The following is a 20,005-nucleotide window of genomic DNA, read 5'->3' on the forward strand; positions in this document are numbered from 1 at the left end:
GGGCAAATTTCAAGAGAAATCCTCAGATAGGTCGATTTTTATTTTTAAATTAGGACTTTTTGGCATATATATAATACTAGTGACGTCATCCATCTGAGCGTGACGACGTAATCGATGATTTTTTTAAATAAGAGTAGGGGTTGTGTGATAGCTCATTTGAAAGGCTATTTAATTCTCTATTCAGTAATATAAACATTAACATAATTATTTATACAGGGTCTACAAAAAAAAATTTTTTTCTATTTGCCAAATTTAATCAAAGTTAATTTAATAAAAAAAATTTTTTTGTACACCCTGTATAAATAATTGTTAGTGTTTATATTAGTAAATAGAGAATTAAATAACCTTTCAAATGAGCTATCACACAACCCCTACTCTCATTTAAAAAAATCATCGATTACGTCATCACGCTCAGATGGATGACGTCACTAGTATTATATATATGCCAAAAAGTCCTAATTTAAGAATAAAAATCGACCTGTCTAAGGATTTCTCTTGAAATTTGCCCATTCTCGAGATAATGAATTTATGCAAACTCAAACGTCCTCACTTATACTACAGTGTCGCGCCCGCTTGATTAGCAATTAAAAAAAACAAAGGGGTTTTCGATATCTTATTGCAAAAAACTCTTCGGGATTTTATCAACCAATGTTTAAAGAATATCTACGTGCCTTGGCAACATTTAAATCTGTAGATAAATGTCCGATTTAGGGTTAAAAATGGCCGATTTCGCAATTTTCAAAATTTTCAATCGCTTATATGTATAACAAAAACTATTAAATTAAGAGAAAAATCACTAAAGACCTTTTCTGTTTGGAATGATTCAAAAAACCTAAAAAAAATTTGTTCGATGCAAAAAGAATAATTTTAGGAAAAAACACTAATCTTTCCCCTCGCCTGGCAAGGTCTTATGCTCTTCAGAATCGCCTGTCATTGTACACATTTCTTCTAAATGACTTACTCAAACACATACTTAAATTTAAACCTTACAGAAGAAAGTTTATTTTACCCCCTAAATTTGCACTTTTCGATTCACCTGGTAGATACACGTGCAGGGCTGATGCCTGCCAGGTCATGGTTTTTAGCCTTGATGTGCTATGAATTATCACTATACAAATTTCTAGCCTTACAGGAAGACCGTTAGTCGGAGGGTTCACTAGCTCTTAGACTAAAAGTACTGAGAAGAATTACAGGAAATACGGTGAGAGATCGAAAGAGGAGTGAATACATTAGAACAGTAAGCAGAATTGCTTATAAAGACGAAGAGGAAGATTTTCTCGTGAACGGATTAACGGATTCCACTATTTTTTTATTTTAGATTTTTAATTTTTGTTTGGTATTTATAATTATTGTGGAAAATACAATAAAAACCAGAAATCTTCAGACTTAATTAGCAGAATTACTACATAGTATATGAAACCATACGCTAATGTAAACATTCAATATACATATGAGTAGAACATTATGAAAGGAATATCATAAAATGAGTTAATCACCTGGTTGCATGAAAGAAATAAATCAACAAACAATAATGTGAAGACTTAATAGTTAATACTTTTACGATTAACAAACAATGTAAGATAACAGCAACATGTTTAACGACTTATGAAGTTTACAAAAATAATACAGTAGGCTTCAATTGGTTGGTTCTCATCATTAACATTCTGTGCAGAAAATTAGATGCATTTCTGGAGGCACGCAACATTCTGCCACTTATAATTAATTTGGAGACAGGTGCAAATATTTAAAAAAGTGAATCGAATTTTAGAAGGAAATCAGTAAAAAAACATAAAATGTGTGTAGTTTAGCAGCTGTCGATTTATTCGCAAATTCCTTTTATATACCCCTCGATAGATATGCTCGAACCTTGCGAGAATAATGATATCGGTTTTACAATTTTTGTGCAAAACTGAGTTTAGACTTAGACTTATTAGTCTAGGCGCCAGAGGGGTCACCGTGTTCTTTTCAATTCTGATGGACAAACTCAACGGTTTATTATGGATTTTTGGCTGCTGATTACGAATTTCGAGGGTGGATTTCGATCCGAGTGGTCAAAAAATTGTTATAAACAATTTAATTGTTTATAAATTGTTTATAAGGCTCTGGCTCATAAACTAAAAGAGATAAAAAAGAATGTTTCAAATAAAATTTGTTCGTTAATAAAAAACGAAGAAAAAAACGTTTACTAAACTTAAATCCAATAATTATAACTCAAGATATTGTAAAATTAGTGCACAACGCAAATTGCAAAATAAGTATTTTTCGAAGCTTTATTGATCGTAACTCGGCTTCTAAGCATTCAAATAAGCCTTAGGTGTCATTTTAAAGCTTCATTAATAGGCTTCCAAACAAAGTTTGATAAAATATTTTATCTTCATTTGTTTTAAAGTTATACCCGTTTGAAGTTATAATTTTCTTAAAAAAATTGTACATTAATTTGTTTATAAGGGTTTCAAGTAAATTTGAGCTGTAAACATTTATACTTTAATTAACAATAATGATGAAGAACTCAAAAGGAATAATTTGAGCTTAAGAAAATGATCGTTAAGTTTATTTTTGGTCAAGATATCGATATTTTAATGGCACGCTATGAGGCGCAACATCGTCTCACCAAGTATTTTTCGACGCTTTATCGATCGTAACTCGGATTCTACGCATGCAAATGAGCCAATATGTGATATCCATATAAAAATGGATCGAGTTATTTTGCAGCATCATCATTGCATATAAAAGGAGCATTTATGTTGTGGCGGCATACACACAATTGACGTGCCTTGATGCTGCTGCAAAAGAACTAGATCCACTTTATATGGATACTATCCACTATCCACTGGATATCTATAATAATTGATCTGGATAATTAGACTCTGAAGCCCCAGAAAGATTTTTAGTTTTACTGCCTACAAGAACAGACTTAGTACCACCATGTAACTGTAAAAATTGCTCTAAGAACTTATGCAGATGTAAAAAAGCTGAGATTCCCTGTATATCTCAATTATTCAGATGCATGAAACAAAAAGTTTGTAAAAATAGTATTAATAAATAATATCAACTTACTTTTTAGTTCTATTTCTGAAATATTAATTTTTAATGTTTTTTTTCTCATTTAGTACAAAAAATAGAAGACAAAGTAAATAGAATGAAAGGTAATACGAGGTACAGTATGATGATTTAATAATAAGAATTATATGATCAAATTTTATTAGGATCTTCAAAAATGAAAAATGAAGATAACGTATATACAGGGTGTCCAGAAACTCTACCGACAAACGAAGACTGGAGATTCCTTAGATAATTTTAAGATAATTCAGCCCAATTCATCTAGTCCGAAAATGCTTCTTAAGGGAGCTAGAGCTCTTTGAAGATGGCGTCATGAAATTAGTTTTTCTTAAATACCTCTAGAACGCTTCTATTTAGAAAAACGAAAATTGGTATGCATATTTACTTTTCAGAGATGAATCGATTCCATCAGTTGCAAATTTCTAGTACCGGTCATAGGCGTCCGTTTTGGGTAGAGCAACCGGTATTTTATCGCGTAACTTTTTTGTCCTTAACTTTTATGCATTTCTGACACTGGATTATTAAATTGTGAGGTAATCTAGTACTAAAAGGTACGCTTGTTTTAAGTCGGTAGGACACACTGTTTTCTAGAAAAATGGATTTGAAATTTTTTTGTTTTTGGAATTTGAAAAAAAAATTGAAAGAACTTTTCAACAAAAAACGAAGTTTTTTGACAACATAAAGTAAGAGTAACTTTTAGTACTCGAATACCTCATAATTTAATAATCTAGTGTCAAAAATGCTCAAAAATTCAAGACAAGAAAGGTATGCTATAAAATAACAGTTGACCTACCCAAAACGGACGCCTATGACCGGTACTAGAAATTCGCAATTAATGAAATCGATTTATCTCTGGAATATAAATAAATGTACCAGTTTTCGTTTTTCTAAACAGTTTTTTTTTGAATTTTTTTTTTATTCATAAAGCGAAAAATTTTCAAATCGATTTTTCTAGAAAACGGTGTGTCCTACCGATTTAAAACAAGAGCACCTTTTAGTACTAGAATACTTGACAATTTAATAATCCAGTGTCAGAAATGCATAAAAGTTGAAGATAAAAAAGTTATGCGATAAAATAACCGTTGCCCTACCTAAAACGGACGCCTATGATCGGTACTAGAAATTTGCAACAGATGGATTAGATTTATATCTTGAAGATAAATACGCGTACCAATTTTTGTTTTTCTAAATAGAAGCATTCTGGAGGTATTTAAGAAAAACTAATTACAAGACGTCCTCTTCAAAGAGCTCTAGCTCCCTTAGGAAGCATTTTCGGACTAAGTGAGTTGGGTTAAATTATCTTAAAATTATCTGAAGAATCTCCTGTCTTCGTTTGTCGGTAGAGTTTCTGGACACCCTGTATACATAGAACTTATAATTTGCATCGAGAAGTTAGCGCGTGAACCTTTACGCGGTGAGCCGATCTTGCGCCTCAGAGCGCACTATTAAAATATCGATATCTAGGCCAAAAATAAATTTACAAACATTTTCGTAAGCTCAAAATGTTCCTTTTGAGTTCTTCTATCATTAGTGTCAATTAAAGTATAAATGTTTATAGCTTAAATTTGCTTGAAACCTTTATAAAACAAATTAATGTACAATTTTTCTAAGAAAATTATTACTTCAAATGAGTATTACTTTAAAACAAATGAATATCAAGTAATTTAACAAACTCTTTTTGGAAGCCTATTAATGAAGCTTTAAAATGATACCTTCTAAGGCTCATTTTCATGCGTAAAAGCCGAGTTACGATCGATAAAGCTTCGAAAAATACTTATTTTGCAATTTGCATTGTGCACTCATTTTACAATATCTTGAGTTCTAATTGTTGGATTTAAGTTTAGTAAACGTTTTTTTCTTCGTTTTTTATTAACGAACAAATTTTATTTGAAACATTCTTCTTTATCTCTTTTAGTTTATGAGTCAGAGTCTTATAAACAATTTATAAACAATTAAATTGTTTATAAAAATTTTTTGACCACTCGGATCGAAATCCACCCTCGAAATTCGTAATCAGCAGCCAAAAATCCATAAGAAACCGTTGAGTTTGTCCATCAGAATTGAAAAGGACACGGTGGCCTCTATTTGGTGCCTGGACTATATTTCAAAACGGGTCAAATAACTAAATTGTTTTTTATGTTCCTGTCGCAGTTTTTTATTTAAACTCGTTACTCAGTCAACTCAGCCCTATTCAGAACCTTCGGGAGAAAGATACTTAGAAAAGTATATGGCCAGGTGCAAGAGGAAGACGGCACATGGAGAATCAGGTGAAACGACAAGGTTTGAAACGACGAACATGTCAAAATGTTTTGTTTGCATCTATATGAGACTTTTAGTCTGTTTTTGAAAGGCTTTGACCTTTGTATTTTTTGGTTGGCTCACCATGTTCTTGTAACACTGATGATGCTCTTGTTATAGAGCGAAAACGTTTTGTTTCTATGTTTGTAGCCCTATAGGGGCTTTTCAAACTAATATACCTTTTACCAAAAAAAAATTTTTTTTATTAAATTTTACTTGTAATTAATGGTATACAGCCAGCTACAGGAAATAGGCCAGGGTAATAAGAAAAAATATACTCAGTTCGTGACACTTCAGCAGCCAGGGTACTGAAGCGTTTTTTCGACAAGTAATACCTATACCTATAGGAACAAATTGTAACTATTTCCTGCGTAGGATCTGGCGGCCATTTTTATTTATAAACAATTAACTGTCAAAAAATGGCATTTCTCCCTTTTTTTCAAATCAATGTAAAACAGTGAAACTTATGATTTTTTTAGTACAAATATCTTTGAGATTATGGAAAAAGCTTTAAAATGACATATTACAAAGTTTGATATACATACTCATTTATTGTTAATATAATTGCGATCAAAGGTCGGAAAACTTCAAAAAAAATATTTTCGCAATAACTATTGTAAAAATTAGTGTACAGGTTTGAACTTTTTGTCAAATGAGGGTTCTTTGGTGCTTAATTCAATTGTTTAAATTTTATTCGAATTGTTTATCTCAGAGAGAATTTTTTTGCAATAACATAAATAAGAAAAAATGACGTTAGAACCATTCCACAGGTGTCAAATGGAAGAGCATGAGCTATATTTTCAACTTGGTTTAAAAAAAGCGAATAAAATTAGTAACAAATAATTATGCAAAAGTATCGTAAATATTTCCTTATAAACTTTTTGAATAACTTTTTCCAAAAAAAATAACTTTTTTACCCTGTTTTAAGTGCACAACTACCAAGTAATGTTATTTATATCATAATTGATAAAAAATTGTAATAAATATATATAATTTCTTAACAAAATAAAAAGTTTATAAGGAAAGACTTACGATACTTTTGCATAATTATTTATTAGTAATAAATGCATTTTTTATTCGCTTTTTTTAAACCAAGTTGAAAATATAGCTCATGCTCTTTCATTTGACACCTGTGGAGTGGTTCTAACGTAATTTTTTTCTGACTTATGTTATTGCAAAAAAAAATGCTCTCTGGGATAAACAATTTGAATAAAATTTAAACAATTGAATGAATCGCTTTGAAATTTTTATCACATATTAAGCACCAAAGAACCCTTATATGACAAAAATTTCAAAGCTGTACACTAATTTTTACAATAGATATTGCGAAATTAATTTTTTTTGCAATTCCGACCTTTTTTCGCAATTATATTAACAATAAATGAGTATATCAAACTTTGTAATACGTCGTTTTAAAGCTTTTTCCATAATCTCAAAGATATTTGTACTAAAAAGACCATAAGTTTCACTGTTTTCCATTGATTTGAAAAAAAAAAGGGAAAAATGCCATTTTTTGACACTTAATTGTTTATAAATAAAAATGGCCGCCAGATCCTACGCAGGAAATAGTTACAATTTGCTCTTATAGGTATTACCTGTCGAAAAAACGCTTCAGTACCCTGGCTGTTAAAGTGTCATGGAAAAACCTTATTACCCTGGACTAAAATTCTTCCTCGTGGATATTTAAAATTATTTCTAAAAATTATACATCAAAGGATTTATTATAGACTGTGCGAAGAAAAAATCTGCCGAACACAGTTTGGTTTTCGAAATGCAGTGGGTACAAGAGAGGCTCTATTTAGTATACAGTGAGCACGTAAAGGTTGGAATAAATTCATTTTCTCAAGAACGGACGATTTTGAAAAAAAAATCCCGAAACAGGTCAATTTTTATTTTTAAACTACGACTTTTTTTCATATATATCATACTAGTGACGTCACCCGTCTGGGCGTGATGACGTCATCGATGATTTTTTTAAATGAGAATAGGGGTCGTGTGATAGCTCATTTGAAAGGTAATTCAATTATTTATTTAGTAGTATAAACATTAACATAATTATTTATACAGTTTGCCCAAAAAAAAATGTTTTTGAATTAAATTTATTGACATAAAAAGAAGAATGTATGTAATTTATTTAATTCAAAATACATTTTACTGCTATCAGAAAACAGAAAAAAATGTTTTTTGGCAAATAAATGTTGTTTTTTTGCTTAAATTCAATATTAAAGCAGCCACCCACCAGCTTCGTGACAATTTGAACATTTAATTTAAGCCAATATCAATGATTATTTTTCAAATATTCATTTTTTTCTGTTTTCTGAGAGCAGTAAAATGTATTTTGAATTAAATAAATTACATACATTCTTCGTTTTATGTCAATAAATTTAATCCAAAAAAAATTTTTTTGGACACCCTGTATAAATAATTATGTTAATGTTTATATTACTGAATAGAGAATTGAATTACCTTTCAAATGAGCTATCACACGACCACTATTCTTATTTAAAAAAATCATCGATGACGTCATCACGTCCAGACGGGTGACGTCACTAGTATGATATATATGCCAAATAGTCGTAATTTAAAAATAAAAATTGACCTGTTTCGGGATTTTTTTCCAAAATCGTCCATTCTCGAGAAAATGAATTTATTCCAACCTTTACGTGCTCACTGTATAGTATTTTTACTACAAAAGCGATATTACGTAGGTCAAAATTTTTGACGTAAGAGAACTGTCAAAACATTAGAATGTGACTTTTGTCAGAATAAAAAGTCACATTCTAATGTTTTGACAGTTCCCTTACGTCAAAAATTTTGACCTACGTAATATCGCTTTTGTAGTAAAAATACTATACAAGTGCTATTTCAACGATGTAGAAACGTAAATTGTGATATTTATGCATTTTTCATTGATTACCATAAAGCGTTCGATACAGTGAAGCACGACAAGCTGATGGAGATATTAACCAATATTGGAATAAATACCTGTGACTTAAGGATTATCAACAATCTGTACTGGAATCAAACATCATCTATCCGGACAGAGGGAGGAGAATCCGACGATATCAAAATCAAACGTGGGGTTCGTCAGCGTCAGGGATGTATACTAACACCACTGCTGTTCAACATATATACTCTGAGGAAATCGTTCAAGAAGCAGTGGATGATGTTGAAGCCGAAATTCGAATTAACGGAGAATGTATCAATAACATAAAATACGCAGACGACACGGTGGTATTATTTGGACGAATCAGTGTGAATGGTCAACAAATAGAAAGAGTAAAAACATACACCTACCTTGGTACGAACGTCAATGAAAATTGGGACCATTCCATAGAAATCAATAGGATAGAGAAAGCAAGATCTGCATTTCAAAAAATGGAAAAATTATTCAAATGTCATGATTTGTCGATACTACGATGATTACTACAGATTACTACGATGTTATATCTTTCCTATACTGTTGTACGGAGTTGAGTCGTGGACTCTCACAGACGCCACCTGCAAGAAAATTGAGGCTTTTGAGATGTGGCTTTATCGACCACATTACTAATGAGGGTGTTTTGCTGAGAAAGCAAAAAGATAAAGAGCTGTTAATCACAATAGAAACAGCCAAAAGCGAACACCTCGGTCACATCTTGAGGAACAGTGCAAGATATGGACTGCTGCAACTAACCTTGCAGGGAAAAGTAGAAGGAAAGCGAGGACCAGGAAGGCGAAGGATTTCCTGGCTGAAAAATATACGTAAGTGGTTCAACACAACCACTACAAATCTTTTCAGAGCAGCAGTGTGCAAAGTACATATTGCCATGATGGTCGCCAACATCCGAAACGGATAGGCACTACAAGAAGAACAAGCTATTAACAAATTTTCAGCTTGCTATCAACTTTTTTTTGGTACGCGGATCCAGACCTAGTATTTTAATTTAAAAACTCGCAAATTAAAGAACTTTTTAAGATTTACAACTTTTATTAGAACCATGTATTTAGTAAAATCTTTATTAACTTTTTTTAGCTGTTTTTTTTTTCTTTAATGGCCTGGTCACATTCGATTTGGATCAAATTTTTTACATTATTTTTTCTACTCTTGAAAAATATTGCATACTGAAGATATATTTGCGTGAATAAAAAAGAATTTAATTAATTATAATCCAACATCCTGTACATATCCTTTCAGAAAAATCAAATGCCTTTAGAAGCGCCGAATAGACTCAGTATTTATTTTACGGTCGGATGCCTCATTATAAAAAGAGATTCACGGCGTTATTGCTCCATGAAAACAATAGAAAATTATGGGAACTTCCAACCCCCTTCCCAGGTCAAGTTCCCTTTGATTACTACTCTGGATTCTGTTTGTTCTTTTGTCTTTTGTTCTGACACCGATTTAGAACAGACATAAAGCTGAAAGAAGTCTTTGTAGGTATGTGGAAATATTTAAGACGGCTAGCTGTGTCGTACGAATGAATTTATAAGGAGAAAAGTTACTTTAGGAATTTTAAAATAGTCGTACATTTTTTTGCAGCAATTAAAATGGATAAGCAATTATTAGAGATAGAAAATAGAACTATGGAACATGTCTAGTTATTATCAGAAATTAAATATGTACAATAAACCATTGATTATAATAAGTACATAGATAGACGAGGGAACTAACTATATAAAACGATTTTTCAATGGCGCTCGTTGATACAGGTATCGACAACTGCATTTGATAAATTTGGTGATAAGTAATATGTAATAAAAAATAATAATGCAAAAGATTAAACGTCATTTTTTACTTATAAACAATATACAGGGTGTCCAGAAACTCTCCCGACAAACGAAGACCGGAGATTCCTCAGATAATTTGAAGATAATTTAACTCAATTCACCTAGTTCGAAAATGCTTCCTAAGGGAGCTAGAGCTCTTTGAAGATGGCGTCTTGTAATTTGTTTTTTTTAATAGCTCCAGAACACTTCTATTTAGAAAAAGGAAAACTGGTACGCCTATTTATCTTCCAGAGATAAATCGATTCCATCAATTGCGAATTATTTTTTTTAATAAACCCTTTTTACAATAGGTACCTATTTATCATAAATTTTTAATCATTAAATTCTTTAATTTGATAATATTAAGTATTTCTCTTCAATTTGGTGCTTTCAGAATTCATGTAGACCTAATAGTCTAGGTCTATAATAACGTTTTAAATAAAAGCTTTTAGTCCATTTACTCATGGTTTTTGCTCCGAATTTTAAAGAACCGCTTGGAATGACATGAAATTTGGCATACACATGGGGGGGGGGGAGAGTTTCGCCCTTCTCGGAGGTGAAAAAATATACGTTAAACGTATATTTATTAGTACATAAAATAAACGTACAAGAACAAAAAAATCAGATTGAAAGGCAATTGCACCTATGAGCGACACGATACTGCTAAATAACTGCTAAAAAATAGGTCTAAAAAATAGGACCTATCCGTCAGCGACATGACCTTGACGACGCGCCTTTTTCCCCATCTTTAGCGACAATTTACAGCTCCGTGGAGCCGCTCAGTATTATCGCTGTTGTTTTCATTTATCACGCATCACACCTCATTTTACTGATACTGCTAGCATCAATCTGTCGCTCGTGGAGCCCTAGCCTAAAAGATGAGCTTAAAAACTTTTCTGGAATCCACTGTTTACGTTGTGATAAATTTGTTAAATACTTAAATAGAGTTTTCTTCAACACCTTCATCCCAATGTAAACATGTCAACAAAAATAGAAAAAAAATTAGTGTTGATAATAAAAGAAAAAATATTCAATGCACCAGTTCAGTACTACAGAGCACTTATGACAGAAGAAGAAAATGATCCGTGTTTGCAACAGGATAATGACATAGAGCCGAACGAAAACTACATAAGGATAAATGAGGAAACACCTACAAAGAAGGAAATAACTGAAGCAATCCAACATCTGAGGAACAAGGGAGCGGGAATTCACGATATCCCAACGGAATTGTGGAAATCTAACATTGAAGGAACCGTGGAGCTAAAAACAGCATTATTAGCAGATATTTGGGCCGAAGAACACTACCTAGAGAATGAAATTATAATCAAGCTCCCCAAAATAGATGATGTACAAGTATGTAAAACTGGAGAGGAATAATGCTGTTATGTTCCATAAATAAAATATTAGCATTTTTATTATACATCAGAGAATCAACAACGTAATTGATAAAACTCTCAGAAATAAACAAGCAGGGTACATAAGAGTAAGATCCTGCATCAAACAAATTTCGATGCAAGAATCATCATAGAGGAAACTGAAGAAAAGAATGCAGCCTTGATAATGACTTTGCCAAAGTCCTTGACAGTATAAAACATACAGTTCTATAGAAAATCTTAAATCTAAATAGAATACCTCTTAAGGTTGTCAAATTAATGAAAATGACGTATATATGTAAAATTACATGTCAAGTATTAGATAAAGCGTAAATAACAGATAAAATAGAAATAGAAGTAAGCTAAAACAAGGTTGTGTACTGTCACCACTGCTCCTTAAATATGCCTTAATCACATATTGGAAAAAACAATAGAAAGAAGAAATGGAATCCCTTGGAATTACCTTCAGAATAAGAATCTGGCAGATATGGAATATGCAGATGATATCTGCTTGATATCACACAGGAAGGTACCAAGCGAAAATCCAAAAGTCAACGTCAACGAAATAGCGTTGTTTCATAAATATAAATACTTAGGGCATGAAATCCAAATTGCCAGGGACAATCAAACTGCCGAATTACAAAGAAGGATCACCTTAGCATGGGCCGCATATGGAGCTCTATCAGACATCTTCAAGAGCAACTTGCCAAATTATTTGAAAAAGAAGACTTTCGACCAATGTGTACTTCCAGTCATGACTTACAGCGCCGAAACATTATCATTAACCCAGGCCACAGCAACCAAACTTAGAGTGGCCCAAAGAAGAATGGAACGGTCACTACTTGGACTGACTCTCAGAGACAGGGTCAGAAACGAAGAAATCAGAAGAAGGACAGGCGTCACAGATGTCATAGAGCGAGTAGCATGGCTGAAGTGGAATTGGGAAGGCCATGTAGCCAGAATGAAGGACGGGAGGTGGACCCAAAAAATTACAGTGTGGAGACCTAGAGCAGACAGAAGAAGTAGAGGTAGACCACCTACACGATGGACAGACAACGTCAAAAGGACTGCTGGGAATTGGTTACAGGAAGCCCAAGATCGACAAAACTGGAAGAAATTAGGGGAGGCCTATGTTCAACTTTGGATGCAGAAGGCGGGATGATGATGATGATCACACACAAAACATGAAGAACATGATAAGGAAGCTGGAGAAAAAGTTGGCTGAAGTTGGCCTTAAAATCAAAACTAATATGACAGTAGAGATGAGAGTAGGAATAAGGGAACATGGCAAACTATACATCAATCACGAAGAAATAAAACAGGTTAAAGAATTCTGCTACCTAGGCAGTATAATTAGTGCAAAAGATGAGTCCAGGCAGACATTAAACACAGAATAGGAAAAGAACAACACACCTTTGGAATACTCTCACGCAAATCAAGATCAACATAGATTAGCCAAAGCACTAAAATAATATGGAAGTAAGACATGGACAATGACAGAAGGAAATGCAAGAAAAATCCAAGTTTTTGTAAATAGATGCCTACGAAAAATTCTGAGGATTAGCCCAACAGCATAACAAATGAAGAATTGTGGAGGAAAACTAAACAAGAACCAATCAGAACAACAATATAGAGAAAAAGATGGAACTATAACTAGAAGATGGGTCACACATACAGACATAACAAAACAAGCACTCAAATGAAATGTGATAGGACAAAGAAGCAGGGGACGACTGACTAAAACATGAAGAAGCACAATTGAAGATGACTACAAAAGCAAGAAGAAAACCTGGGGAGAAACAGAAATGGAGAAACTTTGTGGATGCCCTATGACCACTGCTCCTTTACGGAGTAACAGGATTGATATATTTACCTATTTTCTTATTTACTAAAAGAACTAAAGGACATAAATAGATATATAGTTCGTCCGCTATAACTTTTCCCATGCGGTACGATTCATTTTCAATCAAATTAAGTCAAAACATAAATTGAAACGAACGTTGATGTGTATATGCATTTTGTATACTGTATACTATATACTACACACATCGGCGTGCGTTTCACTTTCTGTTTTGACTTAATTTGATTGAAAATGAATCGTACAGCATGGGAAAAGTTATAGCGGACGGACTATACATACCTACAGATATATTATGGGGGCACAAAAGTCAATTTCTTCATGAAAACTTTTATAACATAAAAGATGAGAAGTAAAAGATGATTTTCCTTGCTATATTCGTCGTCTGCTGTCTTATAAATTGTAAAAGTTGCAGATTAAAGATGTACCAGAAAGAACTTTCAACAAGAAAAGTTTCAGATTTAAATAATTATTTACCATTTTAATTTTTATCATAATGGTGAATTCTGCATCTTTCAGTCAGTTTGTATAAAAGATGAGCTTAAAACCTATTTCTGGAATCCATTGTTTATTTTGTGATAAATTTATTAAGTAAATAGTTTTCTTCAACACCTTCGTCCCAACTATGCCTATAAACTTTATAGATACAGTGATAAAAACTAACTTGATCATAATGTAAACATGTCAACAAAAATAGAAAAAAAAGCAAATACAGTAGAACGTCAATAATCCGGATTAATTGGGACCGGACCCCATCCGGATTATCGAATTATCCGGATTATCGGAATTACCTCAAAAAAGGCCAGTACACATATTAAAGTACAACAAACGTTTTAAAATTTTATGTTTTCTCTTGTACAGTAAAGTTTCTAGAGGTGAAATTAATCAAAACTTTTTTTTATGTTTAAACACTGTATTGTAAAATTAATTTATAATAGCACCATGTGTACAGTAAAAATATTCAGACACTATTTGGGCTTTTAAAAAAATGTGTAAAATATTTTGAACTGCGGTAGAGGTTCGTTTTTCGCAGGGAAGTTTTTAATTTATTTTAAAAGAATCACATATTTTTGCTAGATACAAATCCGGATTATTGACGGTCCGGATTTTTGACGTCCGGATTATCGACGTTCTACTGTATTGTTAATTAATTAACAATAAAGCATTATTGCGAAATCCCATTTCTTCAATGACAGAAATATACCTCAATTTGACAATATGAATTATTTAAGAAATATGTTAAGAAAGTTGCAAGATTTCTCTGTTACTCGCGCACGAATCTTTTATCGTATCCTCTCCAAGTACTTGCACACAGCGAATAGAGAACTTATGACAGAAGAAGAAGATGGTCCGTGTTTGCAACAGGAAACAATGACGTAGAAGTGAACAAAAACTACCTAAGGGTAAATGAGTATACACCTACAAAGAAGAAAATAAGTGAAGCAATCTGACACCTGAGAAACAATAAGGCAGCTGGAATTGACAATATCCCAACAGAATTGTGGAAATCTGACACTGAAGGAACCGTGGAGCTAATAGCAGCATTATTATGCAGATATTTGGGACGAAGAACACCTACCTAGAGAATGGAATAATGGAATTATAATCAATCTCCCCAAAATACATGATGTAGAATTATGTAAAACTGGAGAAGAGTAATGATGTTATGTTCCATAAATAAAATATTAGCATTTATTATACACCAACCTAATTGATAAAACTCTCAGATATTAACAAGCAGGTTTCAGAAGATGACGGTTCTGTATCAACCAAATTTTGATAGCTAGAATCATCGTAGAGAAAACCAAAGAGAAGAACACAGCCTTGATAATGACTTTTATAGACTTTGTCAAAACCCTCGACAGTATAAAACATACAGTCCCATGGAACATTTTAAATCTAAATAGAATATCTCCTACGGTCATCAAAATAATCACAATGATGTATCATCAAACAACATGTCAAGTATGGGGCTTTTCATTCACAGCCATTTGTTTCGAGCCTATTATACACAGATTATACAACATATTATGACTGCAGCTCGAAACAAATGACAACTGATGAAAAGCCCTATTAGATAAAGGGCAAATGACAGATAAAATAGAAATAGAGGTTTAAAACAAGGTTGCATACTGTTATCACTGCTCTTTAACTTATATGCCTTAATCACATATTGGAAAAAAAACAATAGAAAGAAAAAAATGGAATCCCTTGGAATTACCTTCAGGATAAGAAACTAGGAGATATGGAATATAGCGATGATGACACACAATAATAAATGACATGAAGAACATGATAAGGAAGTTGGAGAAAATGTTGGCTGAAATTTTCCTTAAAATCAACACTAATAATACAGTAGAGAAGAGAGTAGTAATAAGTGAACATGGCAAACAATACATAAATCAAAAAGAAATAAAACAGGTTAAAAAATTCTGCTTCCTAGGCCTAGGCAGTATAAGTAGTGCAAAAGATATAGTCCAGGCAGACATTAAACACAGAATAGGAAAAGCACAACAGGCCTTTGGAATCCTCTCAAGCATATGGAGATCAACATCAACACAGAATAGCCAAAATGCTAAAATAAGAACATTTCATCCTATTAGAGGTAAAACTCACTAACTGCACTTTTCAAAAAGTGGAGAAAAATCGATTTAAAGGTGCAAATTGTTTTTTAAATTCACCTGACTTGAATATTGGAATTTTTTAAATGTAACTTTAAAGAATAAATAAAAATAGATATTTTAAGCGATGTTTCGTAACAAGAACTATGTTATAATCAATATTAGATCAATTTTTGAACTTGATGAGTTTTTCCATGAACAGAATTATGGGATATTTATATTCTATCAGAGGTAAAACTCACTAACTACGCTTTGTACTTGACGAGTTTTTCCATGAACACAATTATTGAATATTGAGAAGTTAGTGAATTTGTCTCCATAAAGTATCACGACATTGGGATTCAAAATAAGATAGAAAATCACATGCGATAGAAACAGAAGTAATGTTATTTTTGAAATATCAACATCCATTTTTATACTTAACTTATTCAAAGGTACCTATACAAAATTTCGCTGACTTAGAACTAACGAACTATCAAAAAACAGTCTATTATTTAAAAAATGAACAATAAGTATCCTTCTTTGAAAATAAATGCAATTATTTCAGTATCTATGACAGGGGGAAAAGTCACCTGCTAATCACAAAATAGATTATATAGATTATGTTATGGTTTATGTAAGTTATCTGTTACAAAGATATTTAAACTAATATTTCTTTAATATTTCTAAGATTCTTTAATCAATGACTGAACAGATAATGAAAACCAATATAATAAATATACAGTTTCATTCAACAATACAATACAAACACACAAGTCACCTGCTTAATTGCAAAAGATTATGTTACCCTTTATGAAAAGGGTCTGCTACAAAGAAATAATTTAAACTCATTTTTTTAATCATTGGCTGAATAGATAATGCACACAAATTATTATCAGTTGTTATGTTTACTAAACGTATTGTTTGAAAAATCACTAAGTACTGATTAGGCACTCCAGATTGTAAGGAACAAATCACTAAATGCAATAATAAGTTTTAATGAGTTTTACCCTGAAAATGAAATCCACAATAATACACTCCAGATTGCAAGGAAAAATTCACTAAGTGCAATAATAAGTTTTAATGACTTTTACCCTGAAACTGAAGATCACAATAATGCACTTAGTGAATTGTACCATAAATTATCTCAGCAATTAGAGGGGTTAGAGCCCCAGGTGACTTTTCCAGAGCTGGGCAGTACCGTATTGAGTTCAAATTGATGAAAATGTCAAAATCTCAAAAAAGTGCACTTAGTGAGTTTTACCTCTAATAGGATAATTTAATAGTAAAGTCAAATCAGTACCTACCTACTCTATAATATGGGAGTGAGACATGGACAATGACAGAAGAAAATGCAAGAAAAATCCAAGTTTTTGTAAATATGCCTATGAAAAATTCTGAGGATATATTGGCCCAACACCATAACAAATGAAGAATTGTGGAGAACTAAACAAGGGAGCATTAAAGTATTACGTAACGCGATTTTTGAAGATTTTTAACCGCCCCCCCCCTTCCTATTTAACACACTCTTAGAAGATTTTTAACCACCCCCAACCTGCATTACGTAATACTTGAACGGTCCCCAACAACCAATCAGAACAATAAAGAGAAAAAGAGGAACTGGTTGGGTCTGGGTCAGAATGTTGAGGAAAGAAAATACAGACAATGAAACAAGCTCTCAAATGGAATGTGATAGGATAAAGAAGCAGAGAATGACCGACCAAAACATGGAGAAGCACAACTGAAGATGACTACAAAAGCATGAAGAAAACGTGGGAAGAGATAGCAAGCCATTGCCAGAAATAAACAGAAATGGAGAAGCTTCTTCATGGATGCAATATGCTCCTTCACGGAGTAACAGGACTTACTTTCGCGATATTTATAGTTACCTATTTTCTTATTTACTAAAAGAACTAAAGGACATAAATAGATATACCTATAGATCAGAGGTGTAACCAGGATGATCCTAGGGGGGAGGGGTTACAACTACTTTATGGTCTCTGGCTGGGGGATATGGAATAGTAATGGTGTTAAGCCTATAGAGCTCAAAGTACATCCAAATGGGAGGGGGGGGAGTTATAAACCCCAAAACCCCCCTTGGTTACGCCTATGCTATAGATATATTATGGGAGCACAAAAATCAATTTCTTCATAAAAACTTTTATAACATAAAAATGAGCTTAAAAACTATTTCTGGAATCCATTGTTTACTTTGTGATAAATTTATTAAATAAATAGAGTTTTCTTCAACACCTTCGTCCCAACTATGCCTATAAAACTATAAACTTTATAGATACCGCGATAAAAACTAACCTGATCACATTGTAAATATGTCAACAAAAATAGAAAAAAAACAAATAGTGTTGATAATAAAACAAGAAATATTCAATGCACCAGTTCAAATAAAACAAGATTTATTCGAAGGTTTATCTTTTTGATAAGGTTTCCTGTCTTAAATCATAGAAACCACACACAATGACAAAAACTATGCGTGATAGAGAATACTAATGATATTATGGACTTAACATTCTTTCAATGTTTAATACATGCCATTCACGGGAAATAAGTATTAAAAATTCATTGATATAAACCTTACCTGCAATAACAGTATCACTTAAATTATATTTGTCGTTAGATTTAGGGAAATCCTTCAATTTTCTGTTACTCAATTTCAGCTCGCCACTTTGGTTTGCTTCTTCCAGTATTCGTTCTAAAGACCGAGTCAACTGGTTTTGAATATGTCCGCTTATATTGGAAACTAACACTGCCATCGTTCATTGTACGCAAATAAACACAATTTTCACGATCTTAGTTACTTCTATAATTTTTATAATAGACTAATCGAAGGTAATGAATCATTTTTAATTTGTTTACGGTACCCGTACAATTACTATACGTCGTTGTAACCGGCAACATGGAACATTATTGAATGAACAGAAGAAAACAGAAAACAGAAAATTAAATGTAAATGAAACACGACAACCGACTCGGTTTTGCTTCGCGTTTGCCGATCCGATCGGTCTACCAAGAAATTTTACATTTACACAGTGCTGCCAGATTTTTAAAGATAAGTACAGTTTGCGGCAAAATAAACAGGACTGAAATGAATATTGAAATGTTTATGATTATTTATATGTCTAAAAATAGTCTTGCAAACATTATTCACGACTATCACGACGACGCACGTTCCCGATAAAACAGATGTTAAAGATGCCCTCTGGCCAGTGGCGGATCTACGGGGAGGGTGTCACGAGGGGAGGAAATTCCCCCCCCCAACACAGTGGCGGATCAAAGCGAAGGTGTCACAGGGGTCATTACCCCCCAAACGAAAATAAATATCAATTCAATAATCCAAAAAAAAAAGTGAGAGCTTTCAAACAAGAAAAAAATTTAGACCCATCCAAAAAATAATTGAAAACCCACTTATCCTAGGGGTGGTAAGACTAAGTGACCATCTTCTTCTTCTTCTTCTTTTCGTAGCACTACAACCCGGGGTGGGTCTTGGCTGACTGCACAACTCGCTTCAATCTCGAACGGTCGTCCATGATAGTTGGGTCAGTGGGTAGCCCTATGGTTCTTAAATCTGATCATATATTGTCTCTCCATCGCATTCGTGGGCGTCCTAAGGGCCTTCTTCCTGTGGGGGCTTCCCCCCAGATCAGATTGGCAAGGCGGTTATTAGTTAGGGAGTCTATGGACATGACCAGCCCATCTTATACGCTGAGATTTAATTTCTTGGACTACGTCGCTCGCCCTATACATCTGCTTGACCTCAGCATTTGTTCTCATTCGGTATTGGTTGCTATTAGGATCGTGATAAGGTCCAAAGATTCTTCTGAGGATTTGTCTCTCAAAATATCTAAGTTTTCTTTCAAGTGCTTTGGTCAGAGTCCATGTCTCACACTCATACATGAGCATCGGTCTAATCACTGTTTTATACCGGGTGGACTAAAAGTCAGTTAACGCTATCAAAAACAGTCACGCGCAAGTTTGCCCCGTCTCCAAGAAAATATATCATGCTCTGTGAGGGGCCTTGAAAATAATACACAGTTACAAGGTATTCGATA

At 33.0% G+C, this 20,005-nt stretch overlaps 1 protein-coding gene across 2 annotated transcripts in view; it reads right to left on the reverse strand.

The window, feature by feature from the left end:
- The window catches only part of LOC114334390 (leucine-rich repeat and calponin homology domain-containing protein), a 290,806-nt gene extending 271,926 nt beyond the window's left edge, over nucleotides 1–18,880 (reverse strand). For both annotated transcript variants that reach the window (XM_050648230.1, XM_050648229.1), the window contains exon 1: nucleotides 18,535–18,880. In XM_050648230.1, the coding sequence (XP_050504187.1) occupies nucleotides 18,535–18,709 (175 nt within the window). In that variant the 5' untranslated portion in view covers nucleotides 18,710–18,880. The remainder of the gene's footprint in view (nucleotides 1–18,534) is intronic.
- Between the last annotated feature and the right edge of the window lie 1,125 nt (nucleotides 18,881–20,005).

Source organism: Diabrotica virgifera, chromosome 4 (assembly GCF_917563875.1).
Source record: "Diabrotica virgifera virgifera chromosome 4, PGI_DIABVI_V3a".
Taxonomy (NCBI): domain Eukaryota; kingdom Metazoa; phylum Arthropoda; class Insecta; order Coleoptera; family Chrysomelidae; genus Diabrotica; species Diabrotica virgifera.